The 23013-nt window shown below is 33.6% G+C and overlaps 1 protein-coding gene across 3 annotated transcripts in view; it reads right to left on the bottom strand.

Moving 5' to 3' along the window:
- The window catches only part of FSTL5 (follistatin like 5), a 554870-nt gene that overhangs the window by 187492 nt on the left and 344365 nt on the right, over nt 1-23013 (bottom strand). For all 3 annotated transcript variants that reach the window (XM_054717664.1, XM_054717663.1, XM_054717662.1), the window contains exon 6: nt 13551-13717. In XM_054717664.1, the coding sequence (XP_054573639.1) occupies nt 13551-13717 (167 nt within the window). The remainder of the gene's footprint in view (nt 1-13550; nt 13718-23013) is intronic.

Consider the following 23013-nt stretch of genomic DNA (forward strand, 5'->3'; position numbering starts at 1 on the left):
TCTTGGCTTCTTTCGAGGCTGTCTTGATATGCAAATTAGCCACCATATTTGTTGGGGTAATTTGCATACTCGTCCTGATTGGTTGGTGGGCGTGGCTTGGCTGGTGGGCATGGCTTGGGTGTAGCGAAGGTGCGGTCAATTTGCATATTTGTCTATTAGATAGGATGATATGATTGTTGGTATTTGGAAGAAATTCCAATATAATTTTCCCTTTGTGTTTTAAAAATAAAATTTGTAAGTGGATATCTTTCTCACAAGCTAGGCATTTAAAGGTTAGGAAGAAAGTGAACTATAATTAGAGTCTACTATGAAAGGCATTGTATATACTTTTGAGTGTTTGTAAGACCAATTGGCATAAGCTATATATCCTTCAAATGGTGCTTGCTATTCTCCTTTGCTATGAAACTGATAACTTGATTAAAGTTGTATGGGTGTATTATTTGTTTAAATTATAATTCTACCAGCATACACAGACCAAAGTGACTGGAGAAAGATAAACTACAGAGAAACCCAAAATTATTATTGAAATTATGCAGTTAAAAAATCAACATAAGCATCATCTAGTGTATATGTGTGTTGGTTTATATAGATCTTGTGAAATAAATGTGTTAATATATTTTTAAATTAAAATGTATGATAATTATTAAGTATTCATTCAATGTTATCACTGTTATATGCTACAAATGTAAGTGTACAGCTCTATAATCAAATGCAAAAACCAAGTTTTGTATAATACAGAGTGGGTCAAAAGTAGGTTTACAGTTGTTCATATAGAAAATAATAAATAAATAAGTAATAATGCAAGAATAAACTCTATTTAGTGTACTCTCAACTGTAAACCTACTTGCTTACTCTTAGACAGACGAATGGACTGTCACTTCACTGAATGCACCATGCTATCTTGATGACTTTCCCAAGAATACCTATTTGCCACTCCTTCATCTAGCTAGCATCTGAACCCCAAGACTAGTTACTCCTTAAAGCTCTTCTATAACTCTGAAAACTGAAAATGGGCTTCCCTTTTCTGTTTTTCATATATCTGTATACAAAATGTACAAATATATACATTTATGAAACAGTTCCATATTGTATTATTAAATATAATGGAGTTGTTGTTTTTTTATTCCTTCAACCTGTGAGATTTTCAAGACTGAAATGATGTCTCTTGTAAGTATACCCTCAGCATTTAGCTGAGTGCTGATGGCAGTGAAATCAATGTTTGTTGAATGCATGAAGATTATACAATGACCAAAATTTTGCTTCCCTTCATGCTTTGCTTAACTCCCCCTTACTGCATATAATAGGAGATTACATTGAAGCTGTAGTAGAAAATCAATATGCTTAATGAGAAATGTTATTAAAGAAATTGAATCTGGAAATTGTTGAGCTGTACTAGGCTTAAGTAATTGATTGCCAATAAACATCAGGCGATTTATAATCCTGCATGTGACTACAGTAAGTAAATAAAATCCCTGATAAGGTTTTAAATAGTAAAAAGTCTCCAAATAAACCCAATATAGCAGTCCCCCTTATCTGCGGTTTCGATTATCCACGATCAACAGTTGTCCAAACATATTAAATGGAAAATTCAAGAAAAAAATCCTAAGTTTTAAATTGCACACCCTCTGAGTAGTGTGATGAAATCTCATGCCTTCCCACTTCATCCTGCCAAGGATGTGAATCATCCCTTTGTCCAGCGTGCCCATGCGGTATATGTTACTTGCCTTTTAATCATTTAGTAGCTGTCTCAGTTATCAGATTGACTGTCACGGTATAGTTGCGCTGGTGTTCAAGTAACACTTATTTTATTTCGTGATAGCCCCAAAATGCAAGAGTAGTGATTCTGGCAATTTAGATATGACAAAGAGAAGCTGTAAAGTGCTTCCTGTAAGTGAAAAGGTAAGTGCAATACAATAAGATATTGTGGGAGAGAGACTACATTCACAAAAGTTTTATTCAGTATATTATTATAATTGTTTGATTTTATTATTAGGCATCATTATTAATCTCTTACTATCCCTAATTTACAAATTTAACTTTATTCCAGGTATGTAGGTATAAGAAAAAGATTATATAGAGAGAGTTTGTTACTATTGATGGTTTTAGGCATCCACTGGGGGTCATAGAACAAAGCAAAGAAGGAGGGAATATGGTAATGCATAATTACGAATATAAAAAATATCACTATGTCATTTGTTATTTGTACTTTAAAAATGAACTCCTATGTGTCAGTACAGTGCTAATACCATAACATGAAGTTGAATAAGCAAAGGTCTTTGTGCTAAGAGTTTCTAGTTCATAGAAGAAAGACAATAATATTCATGGTTTATTATTATGCAACAAGTACTATATTTACTGAACAAAGAACTTTTAAGAAGTAAAATTTAGACATAAGAAGGATTTGTTTATTCTTAAAGGATGCAATGGATTTAGGTAGATGACAGGGACAAGGGAAAGTTTTTCCATAGAGACAAGAATGTATTCAAGACTGGTGTTAATTTAACATAGAGGGTAGCAAGCACTTTGGAGAGGCTGTAGTAAAGAGTGAATATGTGCGAATACAAGGAAGATTTAATAGAGAAACAGGCTTCATAGACCAAGCCAAAATTTTTAAATATTTTTTATTCTCCTAAAAGCTACAAGAAGCCATTAAAGGGTTTTAAAGAGGAAAGTGAAGATGTAAATTTATGAAGATCTATCTGGCTGTAATAGGAAGTGCAGGTTTATTTTTAAATGTATATTTTTATTTAATTTATTAGGTTACATTGATTAATTAAATAGGTTTCAAGTGCACAATTCTATAATATATCATCTGCATATTGTATTGTCTGTTCACCACTCATAGTCTAGTCTCCTTCCGTCGTCATTTATTTCCCCTTTGCTTTCTTCTACCTGCCCACACCCTGCTTCTCTCTGGTAATCACTATGGTATACTATTTGTGTCTATGAGTCTTTTGAAAGTTTTTTTTTTTTTTTGCTTAATCCTTTCACCTATTTTACACAGGCCCCTATCCCCCTACGTATGACAGCTGTCAGTCTGTTCTCTGTATCCACATATAAGTGAAATCATACGGTATTTGCCTCTCTCTCTGACTAGCTTATTTCACTTAGCATAATATGTTCTAAGCCCATCCATGATGTCACCAAAGACAAGATTTCCTTCTTTATTACAGCTGAGTAGTATTCCATTGTATAAATGTACCACAGCTTTTTATCCACAAATCTACTGAAGGGTACTTGGGCTACTTATGTATCTTGACTCAATGAACACAGAGATGCTATATTTCTTTGAAGCAGTGTTTTGGGTTTCTTTGGATATATCCCCAGAAATGGAACCTCTGGGTCATAAGGCAGTTCCATTTTTAATTTTTTTGAAGAAATTCCATACTGCTTTCCACAGTGGCTGCACCAAGCTGCATTCCCACAATAGTACACTAAGGTTCCTTTTTCTCCACACTCTCACCTATACTTGGTGTTTGTTGATTTATTGATAATAATTTTTGACAGGTGTGAAGTGATATCTCATTGTGGTTTTAATTTGCATTTCTGTGATGATTAGTAACATTGAACATTTTTTCATATGTCTATTGACCACTGTATGTCCTCTTTAGAGAAGTGTTTATTCAGGTCCTTTGCCCATTTTTTAATTGCATTGTTCATTTTTTTATGTTGAGTTGAGTTCTTTATGAATTTTGGATATTAACCACTTATCAGATATATCATTGGCAAATATATTCTCCCATTCAGTGGTTTGTTTTTTTAATTTTGTTGATGGTTTCATTTGCTGTGCAAAATATTTTAGTTTGATGTAGTCCCACTTGTTTATGTTTTCTTTTGTGTCCCTTGCCCAAGAAGTTATATGGAAAAAAATATTGCTATAAGAAATGTCTGGGATTTTATTGCCTATGTTTTCTTTAGAATTTTTATGTTTTTGAATTTTACATTTAAGTCTTTAATCCATTTTTAATTTATTGTGTATGATTCAAGTTGGTTGTCTAGTTTCACTTTTTTGCATGAATATGTCCAGTTTTCCCAATACCATTTATTGAATAGACTATTTTTGCCCCATTGTGTGTTATTGTCTCCTTTGTCAAATATTAACTATAAAGGTGTGATGCATCACATACACAAAAGGAAGGATAAAAATCACATCATATCAACAGGAACAGGCACAGAAAAACATTGGAAAAAACTCAGCACCCATTTATGATAAAATCTCTAAGCAAAGTGGGAATAAAGGTAACACACTTCGATATAATAAAGGACATATATGACAAACCCACAGCCAAGATCATACTAAAAAGACAAAACCTAAAATTGTTTCCCTTAGAATTAGGAATAAGACAGGATGTCCATTTTCAGTATTCTTATTCAAAATAGTACTGAAAGTTCTAGTCACAGCAATTAAACAAGAAGAATTAATAAAAAGCATTCAAATTAGAAAGAAAGAAGTAAAACTCATTATTATTTGCAGATGACATGATACTCTATATAGGAAACCCTAACAACTCCATCAAAAAACTCCTAGAACTGCCCTAGCTGGTTTGCCACAGTGGATGGAGCATTGGCATGCAGACTGAAGGGTCCCAGGTTCGATTCTGTTTGAGGGCACATACCTGGGTTGCATGCTAGATTCCCAGTAGGGGGCATGCAGGAGGCAGCCAATTAATGATTCTCTCTCAACACTGACGTTTCTATTAGTATCTTTCTCTCCCTCTCTCTTTGTCTCTGAAATCAGTAAAAACATATATTCTTAAAAGAAAAACAACTATGAGAACTAATACCTGAGTTCAGTACAGTAGCAGGATACAAAATTAGTAATCAGAAATTGGTGGCATTATTATTTATTCATTATTTTTTAAATATATTTTTATTGATTTCAGAGAAGGAAGAAGGAAAGCAAGATAGAAACATCAATGATGAGAGAAAACCATTGATCGGCTGCTTCCTGCATGCCCATACTGGGGATAGAGCCCACAATCCAGGCATATGCCCTGACCGGGAATTGAACTTTGACCTCCTGGTTCATAGGTTGACACTCAACCATTGAGCCTCACTGGCCTGGAAGAAATTGGTGACATTTTTATACACTGATGATGAACTACGAGAAAGATAAACTAAGAAAACAATCCCATTTACAAATGCAACAACAAAATAATAAGGTACTAAGGAATAAATTTAACCAAGGATATAAAAGACCAGTACTCAGAAAATGATAAGGTTCTGAAGAAAGAAAGTGAGGAAGACATAAATAAGTGGAAGCATATACCATAAGTATGGATGAGAAGACTCAACATCATTCAAATGTCCATACTACCCAAAACAATCTATACATTCAACACAATTCCTATCAAAATACCAATGGCATATTTTACCAGTATAAAACTAGAGTAAATATTCCAAAACTGTGTATGAAACCAAAAAAGACCTTGCATAGCCTCAGTAATCTTGAAAAAGAAGTAAGTTATAGGTATCACATTACATGATCTCAAACTATATTACAAGGGCATAGTAATTAAAACAGCATAGTACTGGCATAAAAACAGACATAAACATTGTGCCCCCATAAGTGTATACTGCTGATAGCTCAATTTTGAAAGTGAAATGTATTTTAATAAAGACTGACTTATAATTAATCAAAGTGTGTGCATACATTTTGGGGGCAACACCCTATAGATCAATGGAACAGAATTGTATGTTTAAAATGAAGGTGCTGTCTCAGTAGGCAAACATAATGTTTGAAGATGAGAAATGATAAGAGCTTAAACTAAGGCAGCCATAGAAGAAATAAGATGACAGAATCGATTTAAGATAAATAAAAAGCTAAATTCACAAGGTTTTGTGGCAGAGTAGATTTGAGAAAAAATGAGAAAGAACTGTAGCAGGACTCCATTTTCTGGTTATGTTTACATGGAATAAGAAACAATGAAAATGTTTTGGGTTTCAGTACAAAGATATTATTTTCAATTGTGCACATTCTAATAAAAAAGACGGTATTGTGAAGTTTTAATAGAAATATAACGTGTAATGTGTCAGCTTAAACATAGTAATTAAAGCCATGGCAGCAAAGACATAATAATGAAAAAAAGGAAAGAAACATGTTTCATCAACTTAATAATCTGTACAATTATTTAGCCAAGGCTTTTATTGAAAGACAAAAAAAAAAGAACGTCACAATAAAGGCATGTTTTCCTATTAACAGTCCTCATAAACTTATTTAAATGATGTTATCTTTCATAATTTTAAAAAATAAACCTAAAATTAAAAATTAAATTACCAGGTACTCAACAAACTGAAATATGAATATTTCTTTTACTCACTCACACATGGACATTTAATTTTACATATTGCTATTTTCTAGAACAAGTCCCAAAAGAATATGGCCAAAGACTTTTGAAATATTTTTAAATTACTGATTTTAAGACTTCTTTGAGAAGTGAATTGTAATATGCAGTGCTCTATTATATGCAGAAAAAAGTAATTTAGGAACAACATTCCATTTCAAGTAGCACACTGTTTGGCAATATTTATGAGTACATTCAATTTCACCAATTCAACAATTAGTATTGAAACTGTATAACATATATTTAGTGGGAAAAGAGTGTTTGCTGCATATTTTATATTTGTGAAAGAAATTTAGCTTCCTCAGCCATGCCAATGCTCCCTGTTTTATTTGGCTTAGAAGATTTTGCATCATAAAGATTCTCTGATGGATTTTAAGGGCCTCAATGGCCTCAGGCTTATATTAAAATGAATAAGTGGTAAAGATGACTTGGAAAGGATGTATTATATTACAAACATTAAATGTCCACATTTTTAGTTGAGGGGGTAAAGAAATGGATTTTTTATTGTCTAGAAAAGTCAATAGCTTTCTTTTAAATAACTACTTTAATGGTATACTCTAATATGTTTCATATTTTAAAACAACACTGCAGTTTCTTAAAAGTTAAAATGAATGCTTGCTAATTATTTTATTGGAGATGAATAATTTGGGCTCTGCTACCAATTAATAGCCAAAAGGGTAAAAATGCCCCTTTCATATATGTGAGAATTTTAAAATTCAAGGAGGGGGTGGTTGTATTTTCACACTATTTTAAATGTGAAAATTGAGTAATAGAGTCAGAATTTTCAACTTCTAAAATCACTCCTTTCAGTCTCTGGGAACTAAATATGACTTGGAGACTTTACTTCTAAATTGGAAGTATGGTACATATGGTGAAACATTTTTTATCAGAATAAATTGTAATATTTTTATCCTCACCTGAGGATATGGTATTATTGATTTTTTTTCTTTAGAGAGCGAGGCAGGGAGAGAGAGAGAGAGAGAGAGAGAGAGAGAGAGAGAGAGAGAGAGAGAGAGAAACATCCATGTGAAAGTGAAACATCAATTGGAAACTCAACAGGAAACTTAGATATAGTCCCTGATTGGGAATTTGAACCTTTTGGTATACAGGATGATACTCTAACCAGCTGGACGATACATCTAGCCTGAGCAAGTTGTAATATTATTTATTAACTACTGAAATACTTTAAAATCCAGACAAATAAGGAAAATTTTATTATGCTTTGAATGTTACCTACCAGAATTAGTTTTGCCAGATTTGTACTAAAAAAAAACTCTAGCACTTTAAAATACCTAGTAAGCTGCCACACCTGCAATGGGATTCTGATTTGAATTAAAATAATCATTTCAAGTGTTTTATTGTCTTTGAGTGTTTTTTTTTAATTAACAGAATGCTTTGATTTAAGTGGAGTTCAACTATACACTGTGAGAATCATGTATGTATAAAACTATCTTAAGAACCATCAGAGGAAAACTCATCAAAGTGGATACAAAAAGAAAAAAGTAGAATAGTTAAGGAGAGGCCTATAAAAAGCAAAACAAAACAATCAAAGAAATAAATTGAAGTCTGACATAAATACCAAAGAAATAAAGATGCTATGCAGAATTGCGTCTATTTGAATTCAGATGGATAATCATATTGAATCGATGAAGAAAAACAAAACAAAAATCATAAAGTAGAACACTGTATCTTCTTGGACGGCCTTTGATAGGGAAGTAGAGATTGCTCTCCTGTCCCTCCTTTGTAACAGAAGGCTGAGCAGTGTGCCTATGTGAACAATAGTATTTACCAGCCTCCCTAGTACAGTTATTGCAGTTATTGCTCATCAGTGACCCATAACCAGTTGTGGGGTTTCCAGAAATAAGAACCATTTATCTTGTACCTGCTTTGTACGGCTGTGGACCTGGATTATAGATTGATGGAATATAGATTGGTGGCTGGAGCTCCAGCAGCCCTCTTGAACCCTGGCATGACCTGATGATGAAAGCCATGCTCTTGGAATGCCAGAAAGAAGACAGGAGTTTGAGTTCTAGCTGCTTGGTGGAGCAGTCATGCCAGCTGTGGACAATATATTTTATGGAAAAATAAACTCCTGTGGATTTAGTTCACTATTTTTTTTTCAGTCTCTTCTACTCAGTGCTGGACACAACTGCTAACACAGGATAGATAGATGTAGAAAACAAGTCACAAAACAAATACTAATAGTGAGAAAACAATAGGAATCTGCAAAGGAATGGATTAAATTCACATGAATAGGTCAAATTTTTAATCACAGTAATATAAACCACAGTATCACTTATCGGAAAGTGGCTTAACTCAGTATTCAAACCAATTTCAGGTAAATATAGTGCCAGACTTAGCAAATAAATATGACAAAGTTGAATGTCAGATAGACAAGGATAATTTTTGTATAAGAATATCCCCTAAAACACTTGGTACATACCTATAATGAAAAATTATTTATTGTATATCTGAAATTCAAAATTACCTGAGAATTCTGTATTTTATCTAGCAAGTTTACCTGTAAAGTTGTTAAAAGTCATAATAATATATATCATATCAGGTTATTTTCAAAGAAATAATATACTCATGGGGCTCCACATTTGTTATTAAATACGGTCAGCAATGCCATATTGAATCAAGCTATAGATAGTGATAAAATAAATAACATTTTATTGAATTCTTGGTTTGTGTCATTGTATTTAATAATAACCTCTCCTTTTATAGACAAATAGACTGAAGCTTAAATCGTTTCAATCAATTCATCGTGTTACATAGCTAGTAAGTTATACAACTAGAATTGAAATCTAGGTTGATATGACATCATTCGATTTCAATGTTGAGTAAAGACCAGATTATAATGTAATTTAATGAATGTTGAAAAATTAGAGATATTATAAATAAGATACACACAATAATGGCTAGGATTTTTAAACCTAATTTCTCTCAGGGACAAACGAAATAAAAATCTCTGCTATCCAAAGTTTTACTGAAAATTTTCTTGGTAAAGTGAGCACATCTGAAATAGTGCTGCATTTTATTTCCTCTTACTCCTTCACTCTTCGCTGCCAATCCTGTCAGCCAATTCTATCCTCTAATGATGTTTCTCTCAAATCTATAACATGTATCTACGTTTGCCTTGCCTTCCTTAATTCAGCTCCACTTACAAGGGGACTTTGAGCCCAGGAACCAGCTGCAATGAAGTTCAGGTTAATAGGAGAGCCATCTTCTATATCTCATAGCTCTTCGCCTGCAAACCCGTGCTTACAGCTGAAGAGACCAGGATTAGCATTCAGACTTAGTCACAATAATATTAGAATTATAGTTTGTGTGCCACCTTCCACCTAAAACAAAATAATAAAAATAAGCCAATTACCTTTTTCAGGAATTGGGGCAGAAAGAGGATGATATACATACAAAGGAAAATAGATGAAGATAAAATAGCTAATTGAATTTAATAATCTTTGGAGCAGTGATTAATACCAGATTGCTAACAAAGAGATAAATTAGTGCAATTCCTAAAGCTAGATTGAATAGATAAATGTCTTCCAGTTTTAGTCGCTATAATTGGATAAAATTTGGTTCTGGCATTTATTGTTTCCAAACTTCCTTATTACTATATGTGTCCTAACATTGAATGTCTATTGTTTTAGGTAGATTGAGTATATCTTTGTTCCTTGAAACATATAATTGAAGAAAGAGAAGGAAGAAGAATAAAGAGAGAGGGGGAAGAAAAAGAGGAGGGAAGGGAGGAGAAGGAGAGAAAACAGAACTTAGTTTCATTGAACATTTACAAAGAACCTCAGACTGTAACCAGCTTTAAGAGGCTTATCTCAATAGTTCTCTCACACTCACAAAAATGAGTTTATTCTATTCTTTCTTCAACTTTTGCTTAGGAAGTGGGGGCCTAGGGAACTTAACTTGCTTGAGGGCACATAACTCCCAAGAGACTGGGTATTAATTGAAATCCAGACAGTCTGTAACCCCAGCCCTTCCTGCAAACCACTGTGTCATATTCTCTCTAATAGTTAACTGATTTCCTTTTATTCATTAGGTACAAAAGAGAAGACAGGCAAAATGAAAAAGCTCCAAACATCAGTTGAATAGCAATCAGTATCATACATAATATCAGAGAATATTAAATCTATTTATAATACATAGGGACAAAATTAGTAGGAATACAATTTCCAAATGGCAATATACGTTTACAAAAATCTCACAGATCAAGTTTATGATCTAGAGTCAATCAGCTCCTGTAAACACCCCAGAGGCACCACTTATTAGGTCAACAACCTTGGGCTTCACTCTCTTAGCATAAGTATCTACAGTGTCAATGAAGGATAAGGATCTCTGCTTCATGAAGTTATTTTTAGGGCTAATGAGATAATGAGGTAGTGAAATAATAAGTACTAATATGAATCCATTCTATTAAATAAATAAAATTATCTTTGTAATTCATGAAAGGGCTCTTCTTCCACATATAAGCATGGGTCTAGGTGGATATAAAAAATGAGGAGTAATTATGCTATTTTAAAAAAAGGTATTTATATATTGACTAAGTAAATATATAGTAAATCCTACCTTATATGTTAAAGAATTAGGAAGATTACTGCAAATTGTCACTGATTCCCTTTGACATGAAAGGCACTTATAATTTTAACTTTACATAATTTAATGGGAATTAAACCCACTTTTGTGGAAGTATATAAAATAATAAAAGGTTATAAAAATGATTCATATCTGAACTTTTAGAAAGTATTCTTTGATTATAAACAAAGTAAGGATGTAATTTATTACAGTAAAATTATCTTGATCTTTCAACACATCAGACATCCATATCTAACAACAAAAGTACATTTTAAGGAGATGTAATTATAGATGTTTCTTAACATAGTAGATCCCAAAAATTAATTAGACCCATTCTTACTGTCAAACAATGGAACCCATTCTAGCTAGTTTTAAGCAGAAAAGGAACTTAATAAAGATATTAGGGAGCTCATAGACTTCCAGGAGAGCCCTGGGGAGTGAGAAGCCAGAAATACACAAGCAGTATAGTGGGACTGGCCCACTGAAGATACCATTGAAGCTGAACACAGATCACCCAGAGCTTTTATGTCTGATGTTATTTACATGGTGAAGGCCTTATTTAAGCAGAAGTAAATATAAAACAAAACACAATTCTTAATATTTTATAACTGCTTTAGTTTATCTATATCGGTAAATAGATTAAATTTATTTAGATACTTTGACAGTTGATGTCATAGTACTGATCAGAAAACACCAGGTTTATATTGGGAAATGAAATAAATACCTCTTCTTTCAAAAATATATTTGGCTATTCACTGCAGCTTTATTTGAAACTGGTAGTTATGTCTACACTATAGGTTATGAATGCTTGTTCAACTTAATTAAATATGGCTTGAAATAAAATTGAAACTTTTTAAAATATTGAAAGTGCTTTTAAAATCCTCAAAATGTATCTACTCTATGAAATGTATCCAAAATAACTGTATCCAATAAAAATCAATTTACTGATTCTAGAATTTATCTGATATTTACATATATTTTAAATACCTAACTTTTCTATAATCATTTTTCTACAAATCTGAACCTTTTAGAACATACTCAAAAATTAGGAAGAAAGCAAATTAATTTACAAGATACATGCACAAGAGTAGGTCCACCATTGCAAGTTGTCCACAGAACAACACACATAGCACACTCTTCCTTAATATTGAAACAATATAAATGAGCTTATTTTGAGATTTTTTAAACCACAGCATCCTTGAATACATGGTCTTCTGGAAAATAATAGTGGAAAGGTTGATAGTAATGACAGAGATCTATACTAATAAAAGGGTAATATGCTAATTAGACCGGGTCAACCTGACATCTTCTGGATGTCTGGCTTCCTTCCAGACAAAGCCACGGTGGCAGGGGATGAAGCAGAGGTGGTTAGGGACGAGATCAGGCCTGCAGGGGAGCAAGCAGTTAGGGGTGTGATCAGGCTGGCAGGGGAGTGGTTAGGGGGTGATCAGGCCAGCAGGCAGAGGCAGTTAGAGGTGATCAGGTAGGCAGGCAGGCCAGCAGTTAGGAGCCAGTGGTCCCAGATTGTAAGAGGAATGTCCAACTGCCGGTTTTGGCCCGATCCTACAAGGGTCGAACATCCCCCAAGGGGTCCCAGATTGGAGAGGGTGCAGGCCGGGCTGAGGTACACCACCTCCCCACCATGTATGAATTTCATGCACTGGGCCTCTAGTCTAAAATAACAAAATAAAAGGCATAAAGACAAATCCAAATAGATTTTGTCTAGGGCCATACCTCTCAAAGAATATTGCATGCTCCTGAGATTATAGCTTTCTATGCCACAACAGTTTAATAGCTTAGAGAACTAAACATTATTCTCCTTATATTCTCTGAGGAAAGTTCCCAAAGAACTTTAATATAAGTAAATTGAGAAAAAATTATCAAAATAAACAAATTTATATTTCAGAAGCTACCTGTTTTTGAATCATTGAGGACATTAAAAAAAGAATATTAATTAGTAAGATGTAACAAACAGGAGTGACTCTTGGGCCTGTGTTAGCAGTTCTTTATAAAGCAGCAAAGAATAAGGCAATAGACAGGCTTTCTTGGGTGATAAAAAATAATTAAAATTTATATGCAAAGAGATCATAAAACATCAAAATCACCAAGGCAAAGGATTGTACCACCTCATTTCCATAGACATCCCCTAACATAAAATTTTTACTTCTTTTCAACATCTAGGATGATCACTTTTTGATGCTCACTTTCAGCAGATAGCATGAAAGAAACAAAAGAATACTGGGAGTTTATTCTGTTTTTAGTATTGTGGTTTTTTTGTTTTGTTATGTTTTGTTTTTTTACCTTTGGAACTATACCCTACACTGAAATGAATCTACATTATGAATTTATAGGAGCGAGTCAGAGTAGAGAAACATGTTGATGTGGTTTCATACCTATTACAGTGCTCCATAACCTGCTTACCACACCTATACAAGTGATTTAGATAATTTCAAATCATCTACAGTGCACCTCCTGGTCAGTAGAATGAATATGACAATGTGTCAATAATTCTCTTCTCCTCTGCATCCAATATTCATTAAGCTCTTTAGACTTCACAAAATCTAGAGTATGTAACATGAAATATACAAATTACAAAGCAATGTCTATTTATGTACTCACATTGATGTCTTCCAAATCTAAGCTATTTAGAATAATATTGTTTCTCTTCCAGATGATGGGAGGTCGCAGGGCTCCCTGAATGGCACAGCTCAGAACAGCACTTTGTCCCACAGTTGCAGCTGTAATGCTTACTTTCTGATCTTCAGGCAGACTCAACTGGATAACCTCTATAAAGAGAAAGTGTCAGTAATGTTGATGAGCACATAGTTTGTATACACTTTTTAAATACTAGCAATTAAGGCTTGTGATAAAATGAAAAAAAAAGAGTAATTTTTTTCCAATAAAGGGTCAGAATGACATTTCAATTTAATTGATTGACAAGCATCCTCATGAGGGAAAGAACTATTAAACATGAAATGAGTATCAGAAGTAGAGTTATAATAAGTCTGGCAGTTGCACCCAAAAGAAAAATAAATTATTTAACTGCCAAAGCGACATGTAGTGTGTCATTAGCATTGAAATAAAAATGATATTGTTTATTCATTGATAGATTTATATTGTAGGTGAGGTGAGATCATTGCTGGCTGGCTCCAGAGAACACAGGCATAGCTGAATAGATAAAATACATCATTATGCTGGGAAACATAAATTGACTCAAAAGGAATAAGATTAATTTGCAAAGTTGAAGAAGGAAAAACTAAACTTCACCAACCAAACAGCAATGAAATTCTGATAGTTGCCTTTATCAGATAGTGTTGGTACATACAGTCACGTACTGATCTTTAAAATTTAAAGCTAATTATAATATTTTAAAATAATCATTAAATACATTTCTTCTAATAATTATGCTGAAGCAAAAATATAATTTATAATCTGGTTCTGGCTTTGCTTTTCTGTTTTCAGACAATCCTTACCAGCTTTGGAAATTAATAACTCTGTCTTAGTCCATTATCCTGAGAGATGACTCAAATAATCCCACCAGTTTTCATCCAGGTGATAACTACCTTTTACTGATCTCCACAGACACTCTAACTTCCGAAGCCATGACCGAGTCTTGCATTTTGAATGTGTTCAATCTTATCCAGGTTGGAAATTTCACAAATCACTATTCTAACTGAAATTTCTATGGTGGTTAGGGTCACAATAATTGTCCTTTGTTCCTTTGTTGTGGTTGATGACATTTTTCATGGGTAATTGAGTGGTGTAAGTGGTGCTTATACTTTGTACTAATTATGATCAGCTGCAATCATTGTTGTCTCCTTCTGAACCCCCACCCCGCATTCCCTTTCATCATTCTATCTTCTATCCTGTATTACTCTTGAGGAGGAAGAGAGACACTAACCAAATAAATTTTATAAAATCTATATATATAAAAGCCAAGTGACAGGAACAACAGACGACTGGAATGACTGGTCACTATGACACATACTATGGTGGCCAACTGGTCCGATTGGGGCCCCAATCACCCCCCAACCTCCTTCGGACCCTCCCCCAGCTGGCCCAGCCCCCAATCAGGCCCCCCACCCTGATAGAGGCATGGCTGGCTGGCCAACCGCCCAAGGCCCTTAACCCCCCCCCCCGCCCCCCGCCAGCCTGGCCCCAATTGGGCCCCCATTGGTGGTGGGACTGGCAGCCAACCTCCAGCATCCCCTCCCCCCAGCTGGCCCCGCCCCCGATCTGCCCCCATGGGGGGTGGGCTGGCTGGACCCCACCAGTGCACGGATTCATGTACCGGGCATCTAGTGTTTATAAAATATTCAATGAATAAATCTTTAATTTGATGGTACTATAACAAGTTAAAAATGGCACACATCTTTGTATCAGAAAGCCAGAATAATTCCCTATATGCACATGTTAGGTTAATGTTGTGATCTCAGTTGTCATGGATTAGAACAGAACAAAATAGTTTCAGATGTCTGTGGCAGCAAAAGCCAAACTCCTGAGACAATATCTCGTTCAAAAGAAAAGAGGATTTTTCAGGTGCCAGCACCTGGGAGAATGATGGATTCCACTTCCAAAGATCATCTCACCTTCCTGCTCAATCCCATGGTCCCTATAGGGAGGGGTGGGCTTTCTTTTTCTATCCAATTACCCTTCTAGCTTTCTTCATGCTCAGGCCCTGTCCATTCATCTTTCTAGCCGTTGGCATGCTCAGTGTAAGAATCTTCCCCTGCGTCATCCCTGGCACTCTCCAACTGTACGATAACAGGATCACTGGCTGCCACACTATCTTCTGGTGAAAATAAATGGAAATATATTGACTTTTATATGTGCTTATTTAAATTCTAGTATCTAAATCTAAAAGCCAAGGTTATTTAAGTTATCATTGTTTTGTTTTGTCAAAGAAGGTGGCAGGCACACTTTTAAACCCTAAAAGAGACACTCAGCCCAAGTTTATTTTTTTGGTCATTACATCACTGAAAGAATGAAATAGATAACAAGCATCTTGCTCAGTCAGTTGTATTGCCAGTTTAATGTTCCCTCATGGCATTTATCTGTATTCACATTTTATTTCAGTGTTTTCTGAATAAGAACATAAATATTTTCAATCTGCTTTATTTAATACTCATTATGATATATATATATATATATATATATATACATATATATATATATATACATATATAAAACCACTAAATGAAACTATATTTGACCAATTAAGCATAGAATAAATTAAAATTTGCAGAGTGTTTCTTTTTAAAAAATGAATATTATAAACTATAGGAAGAGAGAAAATTATCAAAGTAATAGCATTATGTAGAGTATCATATAAGAATTATTAATAATTTTCCAATAACATTCCTAAATTTCAGCTTCTGGTTCTTATTAAAGTCATATAAGATATAATGGGACATCTGGTTCTAAAAACAGCATGCTGGCATTGGCTATTCTGACATTTAGAAATACAATTGCTATTAAGTCACCTTGGAATCTCTTCATTAACCTCCTGTACCTGGTATTAGGTCCCAGGTCACTTGAATTTGGTGAGATTTGGGGAGTTAGACATTACAATGCTCATTAGATAATATTAACATGTTAGAATAAATGCTGAGGTTTGGCATAACATTATATGAGACATCTTCTTAAAATGTAATTTTTTGAGAGGATGCATAATTTGAAATAAGAATTACTATCCACCCAGGAATATTAGCATGCAAAGCTTTTTATTTAATTTGGAGATTAAATTTTAAATTGATTCTAAGATTACCTCGGTAATATGTATTATTAAATAATGATAGGCATTTTGAAACTATTTAGAATTTCTCTCCTACATATTTCATGCTATGTTTCAACTCTCCCCTAATATATTACATAGAATTACATGTACAAATTCAATTATCTTCACTTGTTACTTACCAAAATCGAGTGGTCCTTTCCTTAAATAATTTAGTAGTAAGATTTATTTTCTCTACATAACTATTGTGCTCACCTTTACTAATCTTTGTGATAGTTATTAACAAGTAAAGATTTCATCTCTCAAAATCACAAATGTTAAACATTTTATCCTTGAGTTCTAAATTTTATCAAAAATGCTTTAACGATTAATAAAAGACATAAAACATATCATATTTATGTTTTATAAATGGTTGTTATATCTAGAAATGCATGAATAACCTGAAACAATGTCTATGAATCAATCTATAAATGAATTTAAAACTGATTTTAAGAGCTACTGGTTGTCTCTGAGTATGTGTATATTTGGGTGATTTTAGTTTAGTATAGAAATGTGAGTTTCAAAGAACAATAGTGAAAATAATCCTTTACCAATTATGGATAATTTATATGTTATAAATATACATTAACGGTGGCATATTTTATTCTATCATATTCTACCCACAAACTCCTTATGTTGGTTATATACAGACAAATGCTTTGGAACAACTAACATCAATCATTTTAGCACCTGCTTCATTCCTTCAGTTCCAAAAATAACGCACTTTTGAAAGGTTTTTAATTAAAATTATGCATTGTACAATATTAAAAGTAATCTGATGCCATGGCAAAAGGTAAAAACATATAGGCTAGCTATAACAAATAATACTGAGCATTTAAAAAAAATACTTCAGTACTACTTCCAGAATGTAAATTGTGCATTCGATCAGAGGCCATTTCAAGTACTCAAGAAAATAGCTCAAACTATGGTGTTTCCTCTGATCTCGTTATGAATGAAGACTATTTCTGTCATTTCCAGACCAGCTTTTTTCGTTTGATTACTACGAAAGCTAAGAGCTTGTAAAATAGTTTCTCCCTGCAGGTCTCTTTCTCATTTTCACAAGTTGGCTTAGAGGAATATTAAGAGATTACTTTAAAGGAATAAAAAAAAATGTAAGTCTCCTCTGGCAGAATCTGAAGCCAAAGAGACAAGTATAGTTGAACACAACTTCAACCACAGCAGGTAAGTAGTAATAAAGAATTTGTTCCAATAGCAACGAGGTAATAAGAATAGTAATAGGAATTTGGGTAAAAATAGTATGTGACTTTAAAATAGAACAGATTGGGAACAAAATATTATGAATATTTGTGATATACCAGTTAAAAACAAGATAATTTTAGTAGCTTTACTTGAAAATAAATTATTTCAATATCATAAGAACATAATTTATCATAAAAATTCTGTTCCTCTAAATACCTATACCTTTTCAACTTCCTAAATTCAGACTTATATTGAATATTTCATTTAATCCACTTAAATACTAGTCTTATATAATCTTATTGCCCTGATCATGCTTATGACTCCTATAATAAGAATGAAGCCTAGAAAAATTTTTTTCCACAATACTTTAAAATAACATGTATTTTCCCTTCTCTACTTCACTAAAAGAAATTACTAATTAAAAACAGATAATAATAAAATTATTAAGTCAGAAACACTTCACAAAAAAAAAAGACAGAAATCCTAGGTGGAATAAATTAGTTATTCTTATAATAGGAAATGACAATTACTCAAAGACAAGCTCCTTAACTAATTGGGCTATTCTGGTATTATATTTTTTGAAGAAGTAGTTGATTTCAAGATAAATGCTAATGCTTACCTAATTTAGAGAGGCCAAGACATACACTAACTTATTATGATAAAATGTCTAGAACTTTTGATACTAATTACTTATCTATAAACTATTATATGCTTGCATTATAATTTATACTATAGAACTTCAAAAATAAGAGTAAGAATGGAATTATTTGAAAGACATGAAAAGGACTTAGAATCACAACCAGAAATAAAAGTACTTAGGCATTAGAATAAAAAGGTCATTTCTTCCTATGTCATTGGTGGGATTTAAAAATAATGGGAAAATATATAAAAAGGCTTCAATAAAAGATATTCTGTAAAACAGTGAAGCAAAGGTTTTGTGCAAAAGTAGAATTTCATTTTTATTCTCTTTATAACTCTGTAATGACAATACAATATTATAGATATGACTGTATTTTGATAATACTTGAAGCAGTTTTACATGTTAACAATAGTGAGTCTCATTTTCTTTTTTTATGAATTTGATATTCCTTCTGAGGTCTCATGAATATAGCACAATTATCATTCAACTTTTCTGCTCAACTTTCTTTCAAATAATTATATACATTTGAATTTTAAAATGAAACATGTGAAGGAGAAGCCAACTCATTCAGTGATATGTATGACATTAATAACTGGAAAATAATTCTTTTTTTATGAAGAATAGTTTCCATTTGACACCTGACCTAACAAAATTGTCTCCAACAGAAAATTAGGTAGCTGCCCAAAGTAGTCAAGTTAATTTTATTATTTGGAAAACTTCAAATGTGCATACAACTGGATGATTTTCAACATTAAAGATGTATAGGCTGGAATAATAAGACATTGACAATTCAAGGTATATTCTACCAAAATTAACATTTCTTTATAAGTGAGTTGCTCCTGTCAGGCTAGAGTAAAAGAGAATAAATGTCAGATTTACTGAGCACTTACTACTTTTCAAACATTGTTCTAAATATTTACTCCATTTAATCTTCAAAACCACCCTATGCAGTAAATGCTGTTGTGATCCTGATTTTTTTTTATTTCTGATGCTATTATGTTAAAAGATATATTGAAGCTTCAGCAGCCATCGTGATCAGATAGGAACTTTCCCCAACATACTAAGGATGGCTAATGCAAAGACCGAAGGAGTTCAGGTCCTTGATCAGAATTGGCCAAAAGAGAAAAAAATATCTCGTCTTTGGACATCTTGCAAAGTAGTCATCTTGAAAAGATACATGCTACTGACAATGAAGTCTGAACAGCATGAAGGATAAAACCAGATCCAAGACATGTCTTTGATGCCTGCCTCAGTTTAACTTCCAATGCACACTATCTGGAAGCTTTTGACAATTATTTAAACTTTATGATTCTTAATTTTTACATCTTTAAAATAAAAATGGCCCCTTTAGCCATATCGTGAAAATAAGAGATGACATTTTAAAATAGTTATTACAGAACCTGGCCTTTAGAAAACTCAGAATATGCTGCAGCTGTTAAGACTTGGTGTGGGGATTGGGGGGATGAGAAGAAATAAACCGAGAACTTATATACATACATATACATTTATACATAGCCTATGGACACAGGTAATAGTGGGGTGAAGACCTGGGGGGTTGGTAGGGGCTGGGATGAGGGGGGTAAAGGGGTTAAAGTGAGATATCTGTAATACTAGCAACAATAAAAAATATATTTTTTAAAAAAGTAAAGAACTATTGAAGTATCTGTAGATAAAGATAGGCACCATTTCACCATGTTTAGGAATGAAACATTATGATCACTTTGAGAAAGGCACTGTTTATGTAAAATCATATCGGTTTTATTTCCATAGATATTACTTAAGCATGAGAGGAAAAACCCAGGTTCATGGCTCATAAGGCAGCTTATGCTCTACTTTGGCTCTACTCTTGCATGTAGAGTACATGTCCTTGAGGTTGTACTTAAATATATGCATATTAAAAAATAAAAGACTATGGAACATAGTAATAATCACTCTCTCACTTAAAAATTATGGAAAATATCAAGAAAATATTGAAATAACCAAGTGTCTTTTTCATGTATTTATTATTGGCATAAACACCATATATGATTTCAGAAAATGTGATATTACACTCTAAATACCTGAATTACTAAACACATAAAATACTGAATTAACTTTCCATCTTTAATAATTTTTAAAAGGTTTTAGTAAACTAAGAAGAGAAATTGCATAGACATATGAAGGAGAGAATCTAACATGAAGAGTTTGCTGTGTACCCTCATTTGTCAGTCAGGGTAAAGCAATCAGCTAATCAATACCCATTCCTGTATGTTAACAGTGTGCTCAGTGGTGTGTTAAAAAGCTATTAGAGAAAAAAGGAAAGAATGTTAGCCTTCAACTTACTCCTTCAACTTATCTCTAGAAACCCCAGGATGTTAATGTTGGAGTCAATCAAATGACATGTTATTTGCTCTTTCTTTAATAAATTGAATTTTTTCACTATTTTTAAGATTACTGTCAGTCACACAGAGCTCAATAAATGAATTCTTCCCTGCATTCAGTGTAATAGAACCGGAGCCTTTCAGACTGAAAAAACAAAAACACTTTAGTATTGTTTGCCTAATTAACATAATTCAGATAAAAGCGATTGCTACTTGCCTTAACATGCTGCTATTACTGATAAAACTGAAAGTAGGTTCCAGAGCATTTGCCTTCACTGTGACGTTTTCCAGTTAAAGATTCTCTAATATGTTACAGCAAATAGATGTGAAAGATGGGGAGTTGGCCACTGGAGTTGGACATTTTGGCAGCTCTTCACAGTGTCTGATGAAGGGGTCTCAGCTATGCAAATCCAGAAACAAATTTAACAATTCATCCAGAATTAATTAGGCTATTGGGGATTTACTGAACTAATAAAAATACAGGATATCTTTGTTCAGATTGGAATAACAATTTATTCATTTACATTTGGGATGACATCAGGTTTAGTCAGCTGTGAGCCTGGGAATCTCTTTGAATGCACAGGTCAACAGCTTCTCAAGATTGATGAACAGAAAGTTACAAAAAGAGAGTCTGCTATTCTCAAGCCAGTCAAGCTCTAATCAGCTAATGAATTGCCCTTTTCAACTCTAAAGACATTTCTGTCTACAGAGCCTTTCTTTTTCTTGTCACTCCCAAGTTTATTGACAAATTCTTAATTCTTCTTAGTTCTTGCCTCCTTTTTTTCTTTTTTTTTCACAACATGCACATCACTCATATGTTTGCAAGAGGAGCATTAACTTAGGCTGAGTATATTAGCATTTTGTTCATGTTACCATAGTTCTGGGCTTGGCAAACTATGTCGATGGGCCAAATCTAGCCCACTATCACGTTTTTACATATAAAGTTGTATTGGAACTCAGCTATACCCATTCATTATTTATGCTATCATCTAGAGTTGCTTTCAGCTAGACACTGATACACTACAAACCAATGTTTAGGCTGAATAAATGTTATGGGCCATAAGATTATACTGTATAATCTAGGCGTGGGGCATGCTATACAATCTAGGTTTGTGTGAGTGCCTTCTATGAAGTTCACGCCACAATGAAATCACCCAAGGACAGATTTCTCAGAACTCTCTTCATTGTTAAGCCATGTCATGCAGAAACTAAAATATTTGCTCTCTGGCCCTTTACAGAACGTTGCCTAGTCCTTGAGACACTACTTTGCTGGTTTCTACGTTCTTTGCACATGCGTTAGTAATTTAAATGTGATCTATTGGATTCTGCTCATTGTTTAGGTTCAGAACACTAAGCATAGGATAATTTGCATGCAGAATACCTGGAAACTGCTCCTATTTATATACAGACTAGAGGCCCAATGCATGAAATTCATGCAAGAATAGGCATTCCTTCCCCTGCTGCTGGCACCTGCTCCCCTCTGGCACCTGGGACCTGGGCTTCCCTCGTAGCCTCAGCTTCGTCCGGAAGGACATCTGGAAAGATGTCCAGTCTAATTGGCATATTATGCATTTTTTATTATTATAGATGAGTTTGTAAGCAAGCAATGCATTTTTTATCTTCTTTGAGAGGTATGTAAATAACAAATATATGTTTTTATAATAACTATGACAGTTGCTACTCCTAGAGTCCAGTGCAAAGTATAAAAATGAGTTAAATATGTCCTGTCCAAATGCAATTTATTACTCCCTGATAGTAGCATCCCATGGGGTCTATCTTATCCAAGTTTATGATAGTAGAACAATTATCATTCCTTCTCTTTTTAACATCCAATAAAAATACTGATTCCCAGGGCACATTTCTCAGCCAGTAGGGAAGCAATCAGATGATCCCATGTGAAGTTTTCACAGTGCTAATCTGTGAACAAGCTTGATTTCCCAGAGTGTTTACATTTTAATAGGCAACATTTTAATTCAAATGTGACTTTAACCACCAAATGCTTTGGAGAAGAAATGCTTTGGAGAAGGAAAATCTTCCAAGGAGCACTGTCAACTCTGCTACCTCCTTGTCTAGGAAATCAGAGGGACTACGATCTGAGCAAGGCAGGCT

The sequence above is a fragment of the Eptesicus fuscus genome, chromosome 6, assembly GCF_027574615.1.
Source record: "Eptesicus fuscus isolate TK198812 chromosome 6, DD_ASM_mEF_20220401, whole genome shotgun sequence".
Classification (NCBI taxonomy): Eukaryota; Metazoa; Chordata; class Mammalia; order Chiroptera; family Vespertilionidae; genus Eptesicus; species Eptesicus fuscus.